We start from the raw sequence: 16,963 nt of genomic DNA, 5'->3' as shown, positions 1-16,963 counted from the left end.
TAGTGGATCGTTTACATTAACAATTGTGTTGCGCTCCTATAGAGGGTTAAGTGGTCCGAGATCATTCTCAAATTGTGGGTTTGCTGCACACATATTTGGATATTCTTCAAGGAGTTCTTCTGAAGTTTTAAACATGAATTATGCCTTAGGTGTTGTATGCTAGTGTTGGGTGAATCTGAATGGATCTTTGAACTAAATCTAAAATTTTCAATCTCCACCCATGAGCTTATCCGCAATGCCCTCATTCCCAGTCTTTAATCCCAAAATTCGGCCCAACTACCATTCCGCTGTAGGCCTCCAAGCGACATAATCTGCCACTGCTTTCATTAATCCTTTAGGAGTCATTTTCTCACTAAAGATTCATAAGAATAACTCTTCTCAATAGATTCATTAAGCACGACACTGGTCATAAATCTTCAGAGTATAAATCCAGCGTTTAAGGAAGATCAGTTGTAAGATTCATTAATCTGTATCTGATTCACCCAACATTGAAGTGAACATTTGTGACGAATATGAAAACGAAAAGGTAGAGCTATAGAATGGAAAATTCCGTCCCTCATTACTGTTCCTACCTGTTTCGTGGGCGAAAACTTTTCACAGGATAATTAGGGATTTCGGTTCCCCTACCTTGGGAACACAGGTAGGTGCGATTAATATTTCCCCTTAAAATTTTCCACTCGATTCTCTTTCACCCCGGTTTCCGTGCAGAATTTTTCAAAATGAAAAGACAAACAGAAAAGACGCGCCATATCAGCCGAAACAAACGGAAGCGGCATTAGCGAGGAAGCAGAATGTAAACAAAACTCCGTTGTTAGGGAGCCAAGGTCGTTTTCTCGCGCTCTGTCTCACGTTGCCGTTCGCGCGTCCCTTTTTGTTGCTCGCGAGCGCACGCCTTATCTCGCTCTCTTGCACACGTAGCCGCTCTCAGCTGTGTGCGAGCGTGCGATTTCGCAGTACACGGGTTGCGATGCGTTCCGTGCAATGGGGGGTTTTTTGTTTAGCCGCGAAGCTCGTCGAAGATGGACGTAATTGTGAGTGCTCCTGCTGCTGCTGCTGCTGCTGCTGCTACCGGTGGCAATCCGCCGGCCGCAACGCCTTTACCGACGGCTGCCCCGACCGCTTCCGTTGTGGCCGCGGCCATCGCGTCCCGTTCGCTGCGAGTGCGCACATCGAGCCAGAGCGGTGGCAAGCAGTACGGTGAGGCGTTAAGTGAAATTCAGCTGTGCCCGAGCGTGATGTCCGAGGGGACGCGCAAGATGCTGCCCCCGACGACGGAAACCATCCAGACGAAACCATTTCCGATACGTGGTAAGTTTTCCCAACAAGCAACTGCAAATAATGACAGGTGATACAAAGCCGATTTATATCCGTGGTCAAAACGTGGCCAGGTGGTGAAACAGTCGTGAATGAAGAAGAAAACAAGTGTTCCCAGTGTTTTATTTTTTAATTTACGCCGGTACATAAGCATAATGGAATCAGTTGTGCATTGTGGTGCGAGAAGGGGGATTTTTTTATTCCCTGCCCACCCATACGCTAATCCTCCCGTCCTTTCCATTCCAACGCACTCGGTGGAAGAAACTATGGCAACGAGCGTAAATTAGAGTGAGATCGAAATGTGCGCGCGAGCGAATGAGAGCAGGAAAAGTGACCGCTGAGAACAATAATCACGCCATCTTTCTCCGCTCCCCCTTCTGGACGCGCACGGTGCGTGTATCATCACCGTGACCATGAAAGTGACGTAGAAGGAGCGTTGCGAGTTCGCGAGTGTGTGTGTGTGTGAACGGTGGAGAAAAGGAAGGTGCACAACATCCGGTCGGAAGGGCGAGAAAACGCTCAACCCTTGCTAGAGCGAACATTGGAGCAAAAAACAGCAACCATTGACGCCCCTTAGCACACCCAACTAGGGGTTGGAAAATGGGTGGGAAACACTTTGACTGTGAAGCTCTTTTGCTGTGTCTGGCCGGCGGTGGAGACGCACGGTTGTGAAAATTTCGTACACATTAAAAATAGAATCCATTTTTTCGTCGCTTTGACGCTTTGCTGACTTTTTTTTTTCAATGGTCGTCTTCGCAATGTTGGCGCTTTTCCTGCTTCTACTACATACACATTTTCGTTATCTTTTTTTGGCGAGGGTTATGCATTCCACCGTGCTGCTGGCTGTGTTCGTATGTCACACGCGACGTTACGAATTTCTTAGGAAAAAGCACGTTTTAAGCCACATTTTAATTTTCGGACACTGACAATTCGCTGTCCTTCGTGGACTTCGATGGAAAATTGTATGCTTTTGGTTCTCTTTGTTAGTTTCCATCATCGTGTTTGCCATGGAGATCTTGTGGAGATATCGCTCATACAACAAGAATACCTTACAAATCACAGCAATCCTTTTGCTTACTGCCTTTTTTTATACCTGAACTACCTTTAACAGAACTACTCGAAACGTGACACTTGTTGACCGGCTCCGAATGAAAGTTTTCCCGGTTTTTCATTCCTTCTTCGCCCCCTTTTTCTCATTCCCCGTCCCTTTTTGCCTTTTTTTCCACATGCAGACGATTGTGCTTCGCTCTCGCGGAAAATCGTCCACCCGCTTTGTGGAGGCGTAAAAAAAAGGGGTGGTTGATTCCGCACGCTCCACAACAAAAAGGGCACATGCTAACGGATCAGCTGAGAGAAACAGCTGCGGTATTTTTAATTGTAAACGAATCGTACATGCCAAACAGGGGATGATATCGTAGTGTGTCGGTCTAGACCAAGGAGAGAGAGAGAGCAAAAAAAGCAGTGACTCGTCTTGCATTTCATGCTCGCAGCATGCGGGGGATGGGAGCGGAAAATCAAACGAACCTGTGCGGAAGGCCACCGTCCACTGTGTTTAGGTCAGGGGTCAAGGTGTTTTTTTTTTTCGGTGGAGGCGATCGTTGAACTCCGCGGGTGGTATTAAATCTCTCAATTAAGTGGAATTTAAGTTCGTGGCTTTCAAGGGTTGGTTGGACACTTATGGCATGCGGGGAGTTTCGAGTTCATTGGGGAAAGTTGGGAACATTTAAAGGAGAACGTGAAGAATGTGTTGGAGGTAGGTTTGGAATTCTTGATATTTTCTAGATCGTGTATAAAATTTTTTTTTAATTCTTCACTGAGCTTTGGGGATACAATTATGGCGGTGGGCAAAATTGGTAAACAGGCAATTGGCTAAGTTAATTGATAGCACAAAATCTAAGCAAAAAGGTGAATATTTGATCGAAAATACCCTCCTTTGTCGTATAAAACATTTGTTTTTAAATTATGTTAATGTTTTCTTTTAAAAAGTCACAAAATTTACTGAATTAATTGAATGCAGGGAAGGAAACCGACTATGTGACTTTGAATTATATTTTTTTTTTTAATACGCGGGATTACATATAGCGGTTCACTATAATAGCGTATCTCGGGGACTGCCTGTATTTTTTTTTAGATGGAATATACAGCCTACTGTTGCCATAATTGGGTCGCTTACCTTACCTCTACGTATGCCAGTACAAATAGCAACAGCTCCAACTTTATCATTTCAACATAAAATCTCGCTTTGGACACAAAATGAAGCAAAAGGCTGTTGAATTCCATCTTACGCTCTAATTAAGAAAGGTTATGCGAGATCAAGCTCAATTTTCATGAGCTCCCCAAACGCCTTTAGAACAGCATATGTTTTTTTTTCTTCTCTTCAGTAGCATTATGCTAGATCATGGCCATCGGGACGTTGTAGTTAGTTCATTCTTCGTACATTTCTAGTGTTCCGAGCTGCGTAATTTGTCGTGAGAATGAGAGCATTTCCCGTCGGTTCGTTCGCATGGGCAGCAATTGATGGGATCCAATATGCTGCTGCGCCTGCACTGGAACGATGCATACACGCGCTCAGTAAATGACATGGAAAAGAAAAGGTATAAAGTGCAACACAATGGAGAACCTTCGTTCCAGCTTCGTTGCCTTTTGGGCGGGAATGTTCCACTGTGTGTGGCGGAAAGCGAGGTTCGGATAATGAGCCTGCCTGCCTGGCGTCGTTATCCCTTAAACGTACGCCACCGTTGGGGCCTTGTCGCCCTTGAACTTGGGAAGGGGGAGGTAGGGGGAAAGGGGGATGGCACCAGTTGCGCGCTCTCATTTCTTCGCCAAACCACACGATGCAGCTCGTGTGTTGTAGTTGGGTGTGTGCGAAGATGCACCCCGTGGTTATAAGCACCAGCTCTCCATAGGCAACCGATATCGGTTTGCACAATGTACCACAATGTCCTTGGCTTTCCCGTGCATTTTCCTTCCCACTGGGTGTGGCGAATAATAGCAACGAAGCTAGAACGTGTATTTTTTTTTTTTTTTGGTGCTCCTCCACTTGTGAGACATCTTCTCAAATAAACACGCGGGGGGCGTCCTCGTGGTCGGTCGTTTATTTCGTTTATATAACTTCGATCTGTTTCCTGGTGGACGTTAAAGGGTGGCACAAGAGCGAGGAAAAACTTTCCACCATTATACGGTGCATGGGCAAGTACTGAAATAGTTACAGCTGAATGAAGCTGTAGAAATGTTGCCCGCAGCGTAAATGGAAATGCGTATCGTATTGAGGAAAGCAGCAAAGAAAATTCAATAGATTTTCTAACTCGATCAACAGTGTAAGAAGCACTACGTGGTGATGCTTCTTCCGATAGTCGTGTCAAACATTTAATCTCCATTAAGTCGTTTTTATTATCGTTTTCCACCCCAAAACAAACAAAACCGCACGATAAGAAATTTGTTTCAACCACTCATCTATTTCGCGTTCCGTTCCCTTAGAACGTGACAGAACCCCCGCAATTGGATGTGTACTGTTGATTGATTTGTATATGATTGGTTGCGCACTGTATTTGGTGCACCCACAAACACCTGCGCACTCAATTCAATTACTCAGGCTGCCAGTTAAATTGCTAGGTGTACATATCGATTGATTGATGGAATGGAACGATCAACGGTGGGGCGTTGAAATCAATGAGAAAGGGTTGTTTTTTGAAGAGGAAGGGTTTAAGTAATAGTAGGACGTAATGCTTACCTTTGAGATACTTCTACTTTATCGGCACAACAACCTCAAGAGCGCCTAGAGGCCTGCCAGAGTTTTTGCTTTCTGTGACTTTATTTCCATCCGTAGCTGGGATTTGGTCCGGATGAGGTTTTGGACCGGTCCTGTCATGTGAAGACTGGCGCCGCTACCAAGTAAACCACCGGGTCGCGGTAGTACTCATCCGTTTAAAGTAGGATGATGTTAAATTCCTTTTAAAATGAAGATCTACAGTCAGCTACGGTTCGAAAAAAAATGCTATAAATGTTATAAATAAGAAGTAATTGAGCACCTTAGACCTTAGATGATTTTGTTTTTTTTTTCATAGCAAAATATTGATAATAATTAGTTTAGAGATTTATTATAGAAAACATTTTTTTCAAATTTATCATTTACCTTTTTGTTTTAAATCGAAAATCTTTGAATTCGTTACGACAACTACTACACAGGCAGTCCCCGAGATATGATATTATAGTGGACCATACCTCGAATTTCCGTTTAAGTCGAATCCGGGAGTAAAATCGTTTATACTTCAAAGTTAGACAATTGACTTCCTTCTCTGCACTTAATTTATTCAGCAAATTAGGCGACTCTTTGAAAGAAAATATTAAAATAATTTAAAGACAAATGTTTTATATGACAAAGGAAGGTATTTTCGACCAATTTTTACATCTTTTTATTTAAATTTTGTGCTATAAACTAAATTATCTGTCAAATTCCCAGAAACCTCGTATCTCGGAGATTGCCTGTATATTATTATGTATCAAACCCGAGTATACAATAGATAGAGTAGAGAAAGATATTTTTTACTAATTAAAAAAAACACTTAAACGCATGATAAAAGAATTAATTTTTCATTGTAAAAACCCTAAAAGAAAGTAACGCATCTTTAAAGCTTCAGAGCGTATACCTTCCCTTTAAGGATGTTTGCATTGTTCAAACTTATGCCGACAAACTGATTTCGGTTCGTGAAACATTGTGATTACACATTACACGCCGACAAACTAACTTCGTTGCGTGAAACATTGTGATTACGCTCTGTCTGGTCTGTGTATCCCCTTATCGATAAGATACCTTCGATTGTGTTCTACTACGAGCGTGTAAGTCATACCACTAATAATGATGAAGCAATTGGAAGCTTGGGCTTGAAACATATAAGTGCGCATTAATGATTTCCGTTTTCGCAAAAGATTGAGGATCAGACGAACTACACCTCCGTAAACCGCCATTAACGCGTTCAGCTGTAACTCACCTTAAACTCTCGCGTCGGAAGTGGATCTGCCCGGATGCGAGTTTAAACTTGCTTAAGCAAGCTTTTTTTTTCTTTTTTTTTCCTGCCTTATCAGCTTATCGTTCACGGTGTGTTATTGTTAGCTAGATCCGTAGCCGTTGAACCCGTTGATGGGCGCGAACATGCCACCACACACACACACACGCGCCCATCATTGCGCGGGCAGTACGCAGTCACGCACAGCAGAGGTTGGCGAAGTTTTACCGCGTGCTAATCTTCCGGGCCGGTACCATTAGGTTGTGATAATCGGTTCCTTGTCCTTTGAACCTTCAGCTGTGTTTGTTGACCCTTGTTTTGGAGGATGGTTTTGCCGATTGTTTTCTGTCTGTTCGGGACAATGGTTTGTCAACAAAAAAAACATCCTACAGTTTGTACATCGTTTTAACATTCATGTTGGATATGTTCCATTTTAGAACGGTTCCGAATCGAACGATGTTTACCACGCTGCAACTAGCGTGCCTAGGTCTTCTGCCAGCGCCTGTCCGTTGATAAGACTTGACACACTGGAAGCGCGAGACCTCAAGATGACGCAAATCCTTCATAATCAGTACGAATTTTAGCACACAACAACGAATCCACTTGCCCATGCCCGCTAAAGAAAGGACGGGAGTTCGATCTGCCGTTTGACCACACAAGGTCGCGTCCCAGTGACGTGTGGCTGGGGCAGGGTATGACACAAACCGTAATCGATTACGTCGCGGCGAAACCATCTCGCATGATGGCGGTTTGTTTGGATGTGGCTCGCTTATCAGCGGGCTACGGTTCGGGTGTATAGAATGTGTAGTAGCTTCTTCCAGCACCATCACCGACCCCACCAGGGGGGGGGGCGTATTATCAACAAGCGAAAGTGATTTACGATAGGTTGCCCGGTTTTTGGAAGTTGTTGCCGAGCGAACAGTGTGGAAGTGGCCAAGGTAAATATAGCCATAATGCATTATCTGTTCGGCTATCGCTTTCGGATTGCCTATTTTGTCTCCTTCCCACAAACCGTGCCGTGCCGTGAACCGTGACATTGCGAATGACACTATACCGCAAAGCCGGTTCGCAGAGATTAGCTGTAAAATAATTGTTTTATTTTTCTCTTTGTTTAGAATCATTATTCTAACCACAGTTGTGTGTCCCATCTCCATCTCGAACCGTCTTTAACTTGGTTTGTTAGAACGTTTAGCACGTTTATCCGGAGATATGACTCACGCCACTGCATCACCGTGTTGCTGTGTTGCATTGCGTTGCAATTTTATTTACATCACTTCACTAGTACTCTAGTAATCTCTCCCGCTGTTGCAACGAAATATGAGATGTTTGTGCGGTTCCCTTGTCCCTGCCCTTTCGTTTACCATCCCGCTAAAGTTTCTTGGAATAATGATTAACAAACTTGTCCCCTCTCGGCATCGTTTGGCACCGGGTGTTCCGATGGCGTGTTATCTCGATTGATTTTGATGCTAAAATCAACGTCGTAATTTAAATTTATTTCGTAAATCAAAAGTGTAATTGGTGTATTTTGCTCACTGAGTGATTCTGAAAATTCGGGCTGATCGCCCAAATAAACCTATTAAACTACAGTTCCCGCTTTCCTGTTACACGATCCCGTTTGTTGACCTATTAAATTGGCGTTAATTACCATTCAAACTGACAGTTATTTCCAATTTTCGTGGTCAAGAAATCGTGACCAAAAGGTAATCTATTGGTCGTGCATATTTGCAAACCGTGCTTTAAACACGCAGTGACGATCGGGAAATTCGCTCAAACGTTCAAATTAAATCCGGATCGTGGCGGATGAGCGGTACGTGTGTGGATTAAGCAAACGGAAAGGACACGGCAATGGGACGTAATATTCTTCAGGGCACGTGTTTGGGCCACGTTTCGGTGCGAAAACATTGCGTGTCTTATCCACCTGTTCGATTCTTGTACCATGGCGTTCATGTTTTTGTGCTAGCAATTATCGATTTGCCATTAGAAAGCATTTGCAATAAATATGCGTTTCTTCTTGGGATCGATATTGAGCGATAGCTGCGTTGGGAGTTTGTCCAAGTATTGCAGAATTATGTTCTTGAAATTATCCATCTGTGTTGATCTTGTGTTTGTTCAGCTTTGACAAGACAAGCAATCAGGCAGCTGAGAAGCGAGTTTCTTCCCAGGTAGGACTCCCTTGGTTTGCACCATATTCTTATGTTAGTTACTGGAACACGTAGTGCTCATCTTCAGAGAGGCTTCTGGATAACTTGAAGTCACCTAGACTTGTAATTAGACACTAGGCTTAGACCTAATTGCCATTTTAGTTGCCGGAACACGTAGTGCTCATCTTCAGAGAGGCTTCTGGATAACTTGATGCTTGGACAGCATGAAATCGTCTAGACTTTTAAAGAAGTCACACCAATGCTTATACAGATAAATGAACTTAAAGACAAACATTTATATTTGAACTTATTGAACTCCATGAATATTTGGTATTATTTTTACCTATAAACTACCTAATAGTGAAAGCATAATCCATTTCATCAAAGTAGTCTATGAAAAAAGCTTAGGACGTTAGGTAATTCTAGTGTTCAAAAATACCAAAAATCTTACTATCAAAAGATTAATTAAAAAAAGATATACAAGATTATTTGTCAACTTCCTGGTTCGCATCAGCAGTGGATATCTTCAAAAGATCTGTTTTGTTCTGCTATATTTCTATCATAATGATAATTTTAACAACCGGTTCTTATTTGCTCTGATATAATCATGCCTCGATCACGTGACCGTGTACCCATCACACTCGTTCGTGTTGTGCGTTTGTCCACTTGACCGAAGCGCGTCTTCATTCCACGTCCATTCGGATGGGTGGAGAAACATCACCGCCCCGAAAAAAATGCTTAAAAATAAGCGCAACAAAAGGAAACATGACAACATTATTGAGCACTGGTGTGCAGTAGGATGTGAGCAACTGAACCGACCCTTAGCCGCCCGTATGACGAATGACGAATTGCCAAGAGAACGGATCCGGTTTTTAGCGTCATCCAAAGTGGCGTCGCGGTTTCGCGTGCGCATTTTCTAACCGTCGCCTCTGTCCGTCACTCATTAGCGCCCGAAGACAAGCATGCATTCGCAGTTTTGCAGATCTTGTTTTGTATTCTTTTGTTTTCCTCCTCCAACTTTGACTTCCGCACATTGAACAATATGTTCCAACAGATGGTATAATCGTGGATAGTTTATGTTGTCGTTTAAATCTACATTTGCAAAGCACATTTTTGGGTAATAAAATCTTAAAACGTGTTCAATTTCTGAACAGTTGTCAATCTATTCATCTGCATCACTGGCGATTACACCAAAATGTAGCGATACAAGCGTGATCAACTGCATTACACGGATTGTAAAACACAACGGAAGGGAATGAAAGAAGTGGGGAATGGCGTGCGCGGATCAGAATTGCAAATTGATGCCAAACAAGCGCGCCAACTGGCTGGGTTGGGCACGTGTTCACACTTGTGGAAAGTAGTATTTTGTTGCGATTTTCTACGACCACCGAGCAGAGGGGAAGAAAAAAAACGTACACTCTTGGTTGGTTGCCACACTTCTCCTTTGAAATAGAGATAACGAGGGAGTTTAATGTGTATGCATCTAATGGTAATTCGAAAGTAATTGTGTCTTCAATTCAATTGAACTAATGTTAGTGCTTTGTCACCGATCTTGCACATTGGAAAGAGATAAAAATTGTCTTGATTATGCTTTATGCAATTTGTATGCAATTGTTTTCATTCGATAAAGATAGCTCTGCGAAATCATGACACTATTCAAATAAGGGGTTTAGTTTAGCTGGTCCCATGGACGATCTTCACAAGACGAAATTAGCGTAATATCTCATCCGGATAGTTTCCCTAACTATCGAACTATGGGTAAATTAAAGTAAAGGAAAGTAAGATATGGCAGGACAAGACCTTCGAAGTTGTAGTGCCAACTGAGAACTGCATCAGTAAAATACTAGGGAAGAAATTCTGTTCATGGAAGGTTTGTTTCAGCACTAATGCGTGCATGTGAACAATAGATGGCGCTAACGTCATTTGAGAGATGAGCAAAAAGCAGAATGAGCATTACGACGAAATCGAATATCGGACTACAACAATCAATACATTCTTAATTTAATGTTTCGCCACAATAACTTTTAGCTCATCTTTCAACCTTTCGTAGAAGGCGTTAAGAAAAGTTTATAATTCTTCCATCTCGACTATCGCCAAAGTTCAATCCTACCTGTAACAGCGAAGCAGTAAACTCTTCAACTAGAGCGTATAAATTTACAGCCTTCAGGTATGACATCTCCCGGCGCGCAGAACAACAACGACAACAACACAACAGCAGCATTCGGCAAAAAACAACCAAACATTGTGCAACTTTTTCCGTTTCCTTCCACTCTAGCAAGACATTTTTCGTGGCCAAAAAAAAGGGGTGCCGGTTAGTCAAAGTGAAAGATCAGTGTAGTTGGTAGGAAAATGCAGAAAAGTATCATAACAATTTTGTTGTAGTGAATTTCCATAAATAAGGACACTTAGCTGTGGACGCGTTACAGTGTGTGTTGTGCTCGAGAAACATCGGAGCAGATTGCATCGTTATCTAATTTCTAGGTCGATTTACTTGCCTTCGTTCGGCTCGTTATAGTGCATCTGATTCCGTGTAGCGTTCGGTGTCGGTGAAAGATTGCAGTGGGGACCTCCGAGAAGAGTGGTCGTTAGCTCCGGGCTCTATGTTCCTTTCACCACAAGGCCCGTCACAAGTGGAATCGGAATCTAGCCTTGATATTGTAACTGTGTTCCTTGTCGAACGAACGAGGTTTGAAAGTGTACTATATAGTAAATCCCCAGTGTAGACCCATTACTTGCTAGTACTAGCTCGTACAGTAAAATTTGTGCCCCTCAGTAAGCATGGCATCGGGAGAAAAGCAATCCAGCGACAACATGGTTTCGCTCGGTTGGAAATTTTTAAACAAGGAAACATTTGGCAATGGTGCGAACCCTTTCTTAGGGACATGTTTTGTTATTTTTACACCTAATTTTTAAACTAAATTCATTTGATCTGACGCATTTACTTTGTTTCCTAATGTTTCTCCAGGTGAGCGTGCCAACTATGTGAACAGTCCGCATGTGATTGCGATGGTCGGATTGCCGGCCCGTGGCAAAACGTACATCGCGAAAAAACTGTCCCGCTACCTGAACTGGATCGGCATCAACACGAAGGTGTTTAATCTCGGTGAATATAGACGCCATGCGACCGATGCCTACCGTAGCCATGAGTTTTTCCGTCCGGATAATGAGGAAGCGATGGCCATCCGGCAGCATTGTGCTGAGTTGGCGCTGGAGGATGTTTGCAACTGGTTGGAAAATGGCGGAGAAGTTGCGGTAAGTCTTGAATGCAGTGTAACGCGAGCGCTCGATATGAAAGCATGATAAGAAGGGTCGTCCAACTGTCGGTAGGCAAAAGGAACATATTATCGATCAATCATGACCAAAGCTTACAGTAATCTCGAAAATATCATCGGTTTACGTGGCTTAGTGGCCGTGTTGATTGTAAAACGATCACGCTAATCTCTTCCTAGTGTACTTTTTGAGCAAATAATAAAGTGTCTTGAAAAGGGACACAGTCCGGACGCCTGTTGGAAGCTCTTGTTTACAGAAGCGGTGAAATCGATAAGAGGTGCACTTATTGCAGTAGGGATGCACCGGGCATGATGTAGATGCGACGTACACATTCGACGTGCGTATGAGAGAGCCGGCAACAAGTTTTTTTTCAGCAAAACTTTAATAAGAACATGCAAGCGCCCCTTAGGTAGATTGTGGTATTGTTTATATACAACTGTTTAACATACATAGAACCATCGAGGCTTGAGAGATTATGCATGTTTGTTTTACGAAACGTTTACAAGTGGATCGATCGCAACAATTAATTTACAACCGAATACTTTATATCGCCTACTACTACCTGGTCTTATGTTTTTCATCGGTTGACACATTGCTAATGTTTTCTCGCTCTTGTTCTTTTAGGTGTTTGATGCTACAAATTCCACCCGAGACCGCCGTCAGATGATACGCGAAATTGTTGTAAAGAAGATGGGATATAAGCTGTTTTTCGTCGAATCAATCTGTGACGATCCCAGCATTATCGAGCAAAACATCATGGTAAGCAGTCGAGTGCGGGTTGTTGAAGGCTTTTTTCTTTTCGGACTATTGCTCATTAGACCTACTTCTGCAAAACGAAACGAAAAAGAAAACTCATTTAATATAAGACAATCAGTTGGTTGTGATGAAAAGCAAACGAAGAAGTAACCTTGTTTTCTATACGAACCGATAACGCGTAGTTTGACTTCCGGTTTTCCCATTCATCATGCCAGGTTAAGCTCAGTGGGTTGGAGCATCATCCACCACTGGTTCCGAATGAGGTGACTATTGTTGTGCGGTGTGTTTATCGATGATTAACACAGCAGCCACCCACGTACCGTACATACGTACATACCCGTATCCAACCCCTGTTTCACCATATCGTCTCTAACCGTTTGCTATTGGTGTAGGTTTTGTGTGTTGTATGTGTTCGATCTGATTTTCCATTGTGTTTTGTAGTTTTATGTGCGAATTCAAAAGCAATAGCATCTTTTCAACGTTTGGTAGCTTTTCATCTTTCGCTTTTGCTTCAGTACAAACTGTTTCGAGATACGAACGGGCACTTTCCAACTGGCAGTTGGGTATACTGTTACAGTTGGATACTACTAAAGCGACCGTTATGATGGGTTTTACTATCCGAGACTCTTCTTCACAAGTTTGCCAAGTGTTTTGATTCATAATTTGGATGTGTATAAACGTATAAAGAATATTCAGAAAATAATTTCGCAATGATTAGTTTTTAAAATGGTTCAAATACATTTTTCAAGGCGTGCCTTGATAGAAATAATAACTTTTTATATACGCTACTACATGTCAATCATTGACAGTCCGATTTAGTCGTTTGCTGTTGAATTGTGAAGATCATTTTGTAAATTAACACTTGATTTTTACTAATTCTTTCTAATTTATTAAGTCTTCCTAAACATATTAGACAAAGTTCTCAAATGAATATGCTATAATACCGACCTTTTGTGTTCATTGCATAACTACGTAATCATTCGCCGATTCTAACAAAAAACCCCAGAACAGTAACTAACACAATGTTTTTTGTTGTTTTATTTTCGGTTGTCCCGTGGTTAAACTCACTCACCCGCAGGAAGTGAAAGTAAGTAGTCCCGATTATCGGAATATGAACATGGACGAAGCTCTGTCCGATTTTCGGCTGCGCATCGAACACTACCAGGAACGGTACGAACCACTGAGCGAGGAACTGGAGAAGGATCTGTCGTACATGAAGATTTACAACACGGGCGAAAAAGTGGTGGTCCACAAGCACGAGGGTCACATACAGTCACGCATCGTGTACTACCTGATGAATATACACATTACCCCGAGAACGATCTATCTCACCAGAGTAAGTGCGCCTCGAAAGACGATGTTTCAGGAAAGCACCATAACTAATGTCCATTTGTCTTTCCAGCACGGCGAAAGTGAACACAATCTACAGGGTCTGATCGGTGGTGATTCAAACCTGAGCGAACGTGGCCGGCGCTATGCACAGGCGCTCGCAAAATACATTGACGAGCAGCAGATTGAAGGACTGCGGGTATGGACGTCGTGGCTGAAAAGGACCATTCAAACCGTTGCCGATGTAAACGCACCCCAGGAACGCTGGAAGGCACTGAATGAGATCGATGCAGTAAGTAGCGCAGTTCGCTGGTACAAATAAGAGTCCATTCATTGAGCTTGTTTCGATTTCAACCAGGGCATTTGTGAGGAGATGACATACGAGGACATCCAGCAACGGTTCCCCGAAGAGTTTAAGGCGCGAGATCAGAACAAGTTCGCCTACCGTTATCCACGTGGCGAAAGCTACGAAGATTTGGTGGTGCGGCTAGAGCCGGTCATGATGGAACTGGAACGACAAGGGAATGTGCTCGTAGTGTCCCACCAGGCCGTATTGCGATGCGTGTTGGCATACTTTTTGGATAAATCTGCCGGTAAAAAACAACACGGAAGGAATGGGAAGAAATATATAATTAACGGTACGATTCCCATTGCAGATGAGCTGCCGTACTTGAAAGTGCCTCTACACACCATTATTAAGCTGACACCGGTCGCGTACGGTTGCAAGGTGGAACACATTATGCTGCCGATTCATGCCGTCGATACGCATCGCGCCAAACCGGAGGTGAGTGTTTGTTTCTGTTCTGTAACCTTGTTGCAGTGCCCCCTCAACTATTGCTCTAACTAAATGCTACTACTCACCATCCTTCGTTTGCTGTGCCGTCTTTAGATGAGTTTACTTTTTGCGGTTTCTCATTAACTCATGGTTATGGTTTGATGTGCTTTTAAAGATCGTGCTAATCCGATTTGTAGTGTAAGTGAAGTAGGATAGTTTAACCTTTGCCACAATGGATGATTCATTTCGAACCGTTATCGATTGATAGACATTCAGGTTAGTAACAGCGGGTGCCATTGCTCTGGTGCTTTGGCAAACGTGTGTCTCGTTTGGCAGGTAGCGAAGTATCCGCTTTGACAGCCAACGGTTGTTTATCCCATGTCGTTTATTCCCTGTTCTGAAATGCATCACTCACAAGTAACAGTCGTGTTTTTAAAGCTCTACTCCAAACTATCCTCAACTAACCTTCAAGCTATTGCTGACGATTTGAATCTGATTCGGTTTGTACTAATTGTTGTAGCTGATTGATTCAATGTCGAGTGTCGAAACGATTCAAAATTTAAATTCCTACCTTCTGTTCTTTTTCCACTAATGATTATTATCCTCCACGATCAACAACGATGGGCGTCAACACGTTGGACCTACGGCACCCGGTTCCAATCATGCATTTCCTTCCACATTCCCACCCAAAAAACCATTCCATCCCAAACCTTTCTCTTCCAGAGTGAGCTGGATCTGGACGATTCCTTCGACAGCACCGTGGGTGGTAGCCCTCCGAACGGAAAGCAGATCATTCTGAACGGCTCTAACGGGGAGTGTCGCTTCTTTCCCAACAACTCGTAAACCTCGTTCTAGGGGCTATATTGGGGCCATTGATCCCTGTGTCCAAGGCTGGGCTCTGGGCAATACCGCTCGATGTGTAATATGTTTAGGTTTATATTTGTTTACGGTATTATTATTTTGTGCATCTTTTCTTTTGCTTTCTCCGTTGGTTCAAATGTTTCCTTTTGCGGATTAGCACATTCTAATTCTCAAGATTCTATGTCCAGAAAGTTATGTTTTACGTTCGTTATTGATTTTTGCGACGATTATTTAAACCACTGCCTAAATTAGGAACTTTTGGCCTCGTTTATAAAACGTTTTCTATTTATATTTCATCATCTAATGTCTGTTCGGGAAATAGGTTTTGTTAATAATTCTTACTTGTAAATTATGTTTAGTGAAGAGTACTGCTTTCTTGAATTGTTTTTGATTAGGGTAGGGTTCGAATAAAATACCTTGGTTGCACTCGTTTACTTTCATTTACGCTTTTAGGATTTTTTTTTGCTACACCACACCATACACCCTTAATTTAACATCACACGTACGACAAACGTCCTATTTCGGTACAAAATCCACCCAAGCTGAAACCGCTCACGACACTCCACTAACCGGGTACGGGAATGGGGTTTTTCAAAATTGTATTTTTTTGTTGTAGGTACCGGGTCAGCTAGATGCAAAGTTTGTGGGGAAGCCGAATCCAAATCCAGTGGAGAAAAAGTAAACGCGTTACTCGGAAGGATCTCTTTCTCTCTATGGCACGTTGTGCCTTTGAATTGAGGACAGATGCACCGATGCAATTTTAAATATTGCATCTTATACTTTAAACGATGCCGTTGATCGTAATCGTTGCCCCCGTTCGATGCTGTACAAAGGTAGCACACCTCTCCAAGGTGGCGATACGAATTCCGACTGTTAATTAACCATTTCGAAAACCAGTGCGGGTTTACCATTCGTACTAAGTGAGATTTATCAGGCGTAACACGGCCGACTACTGAAGAGTGTACGATGTTGTAAATAAGAATGAACAAATTATTGCACTTGTTTAACGTTTTGTTTTGCATGTTTTTTGTAATCAAATTGATATTACATTAATTCTCTACATTTACCATTCTACAGCGTAGGAAACTTTGTTTGCATTTGTTTTGTTTCATATTTTTAATTTGCTAGAACATCTAGTGCTAAATATCTTGAAACAACTATTCCTGTAAAGATGGAAATACCTAAAAGACAAATGACGTTAGCTTTGCAAGTGTTGCAAACGTAACATATTAAAGCATAAGAGAGATAACAAATCGAAGAGAGAAAAAATAAAACAAATCAAGGACACAGCGTCGAGAAACTATAATATTATCGTAGGCTGTCCCCTTTCATTTGCTGTCCAACAATATTCTCTTCCTAGATGTCTCCACAGCCTCATCAGTCGTAGGTTAGCAAATTAAAATCAAAGGAACAAATAATAATAGCAGCTTAGGCACACGTACATTTAGCAACAAAAAAATGGAACTCTTTACAGGGTAAGGAAATAATCGGTACTAGAACTAAATGAAAGTAAA

At 42.4% G+C, this 16,963-nt stretch overlaps 1 protein-coding gene across 1 annotated transcript; it reads left to right on the top strand.

The window, feature by feature from the left end:
* The first annotated feature begins 1,019 nt into the window (after window positions 1–1,019).
* Window positions 1,020–15,431, top strand: LOC128709936 (6-phosphofructo-2-kinase/fructose-2,6-bisphosphatase-like). The gene is made up of 9 exons (XM_053804970.1): window positions 1,020–1,308; window positions 11,424–11,710; window positions 12,353–12,487; window positions 12,700–12,747; window positions 13,563–13,820; window positions 13,887–14,105; window positions 14,172–14,406; window positions 14,470–14,597; window positions 15,312–15,431. The coding sequence occupies exons 1-9, from the start codon at window positions 1,020–1,022 to the stop codon at window positions 15,429–15,431; spliced, it is 1,719 nt and encodes a 572-aa protein (XP_053660945.1).
* The last annotated feature ends 1,532 nt before the right edge of the window (window positions 15,432–16,963 follow it).

Source organism: Anopheles marshallii, chromosome 2 (genome assembly GCF_943734725.1).
Source record: "Anopheles marshallii chromosome 2, idAnoMarsDA_429_01, whole genome shotgun sequence".
Taxonomy (NCBI): Eukaryota; Metazoa; Arthropoda; class Insecta; order Diptera; family Culicidae; genus Anopheles; species Anopheles marshallii.
The sequence above is the reverse complement of the archived record's forward strand: the minus strand, read 5'-3'. Positions and strand labels throughout refer to the sequence as shown.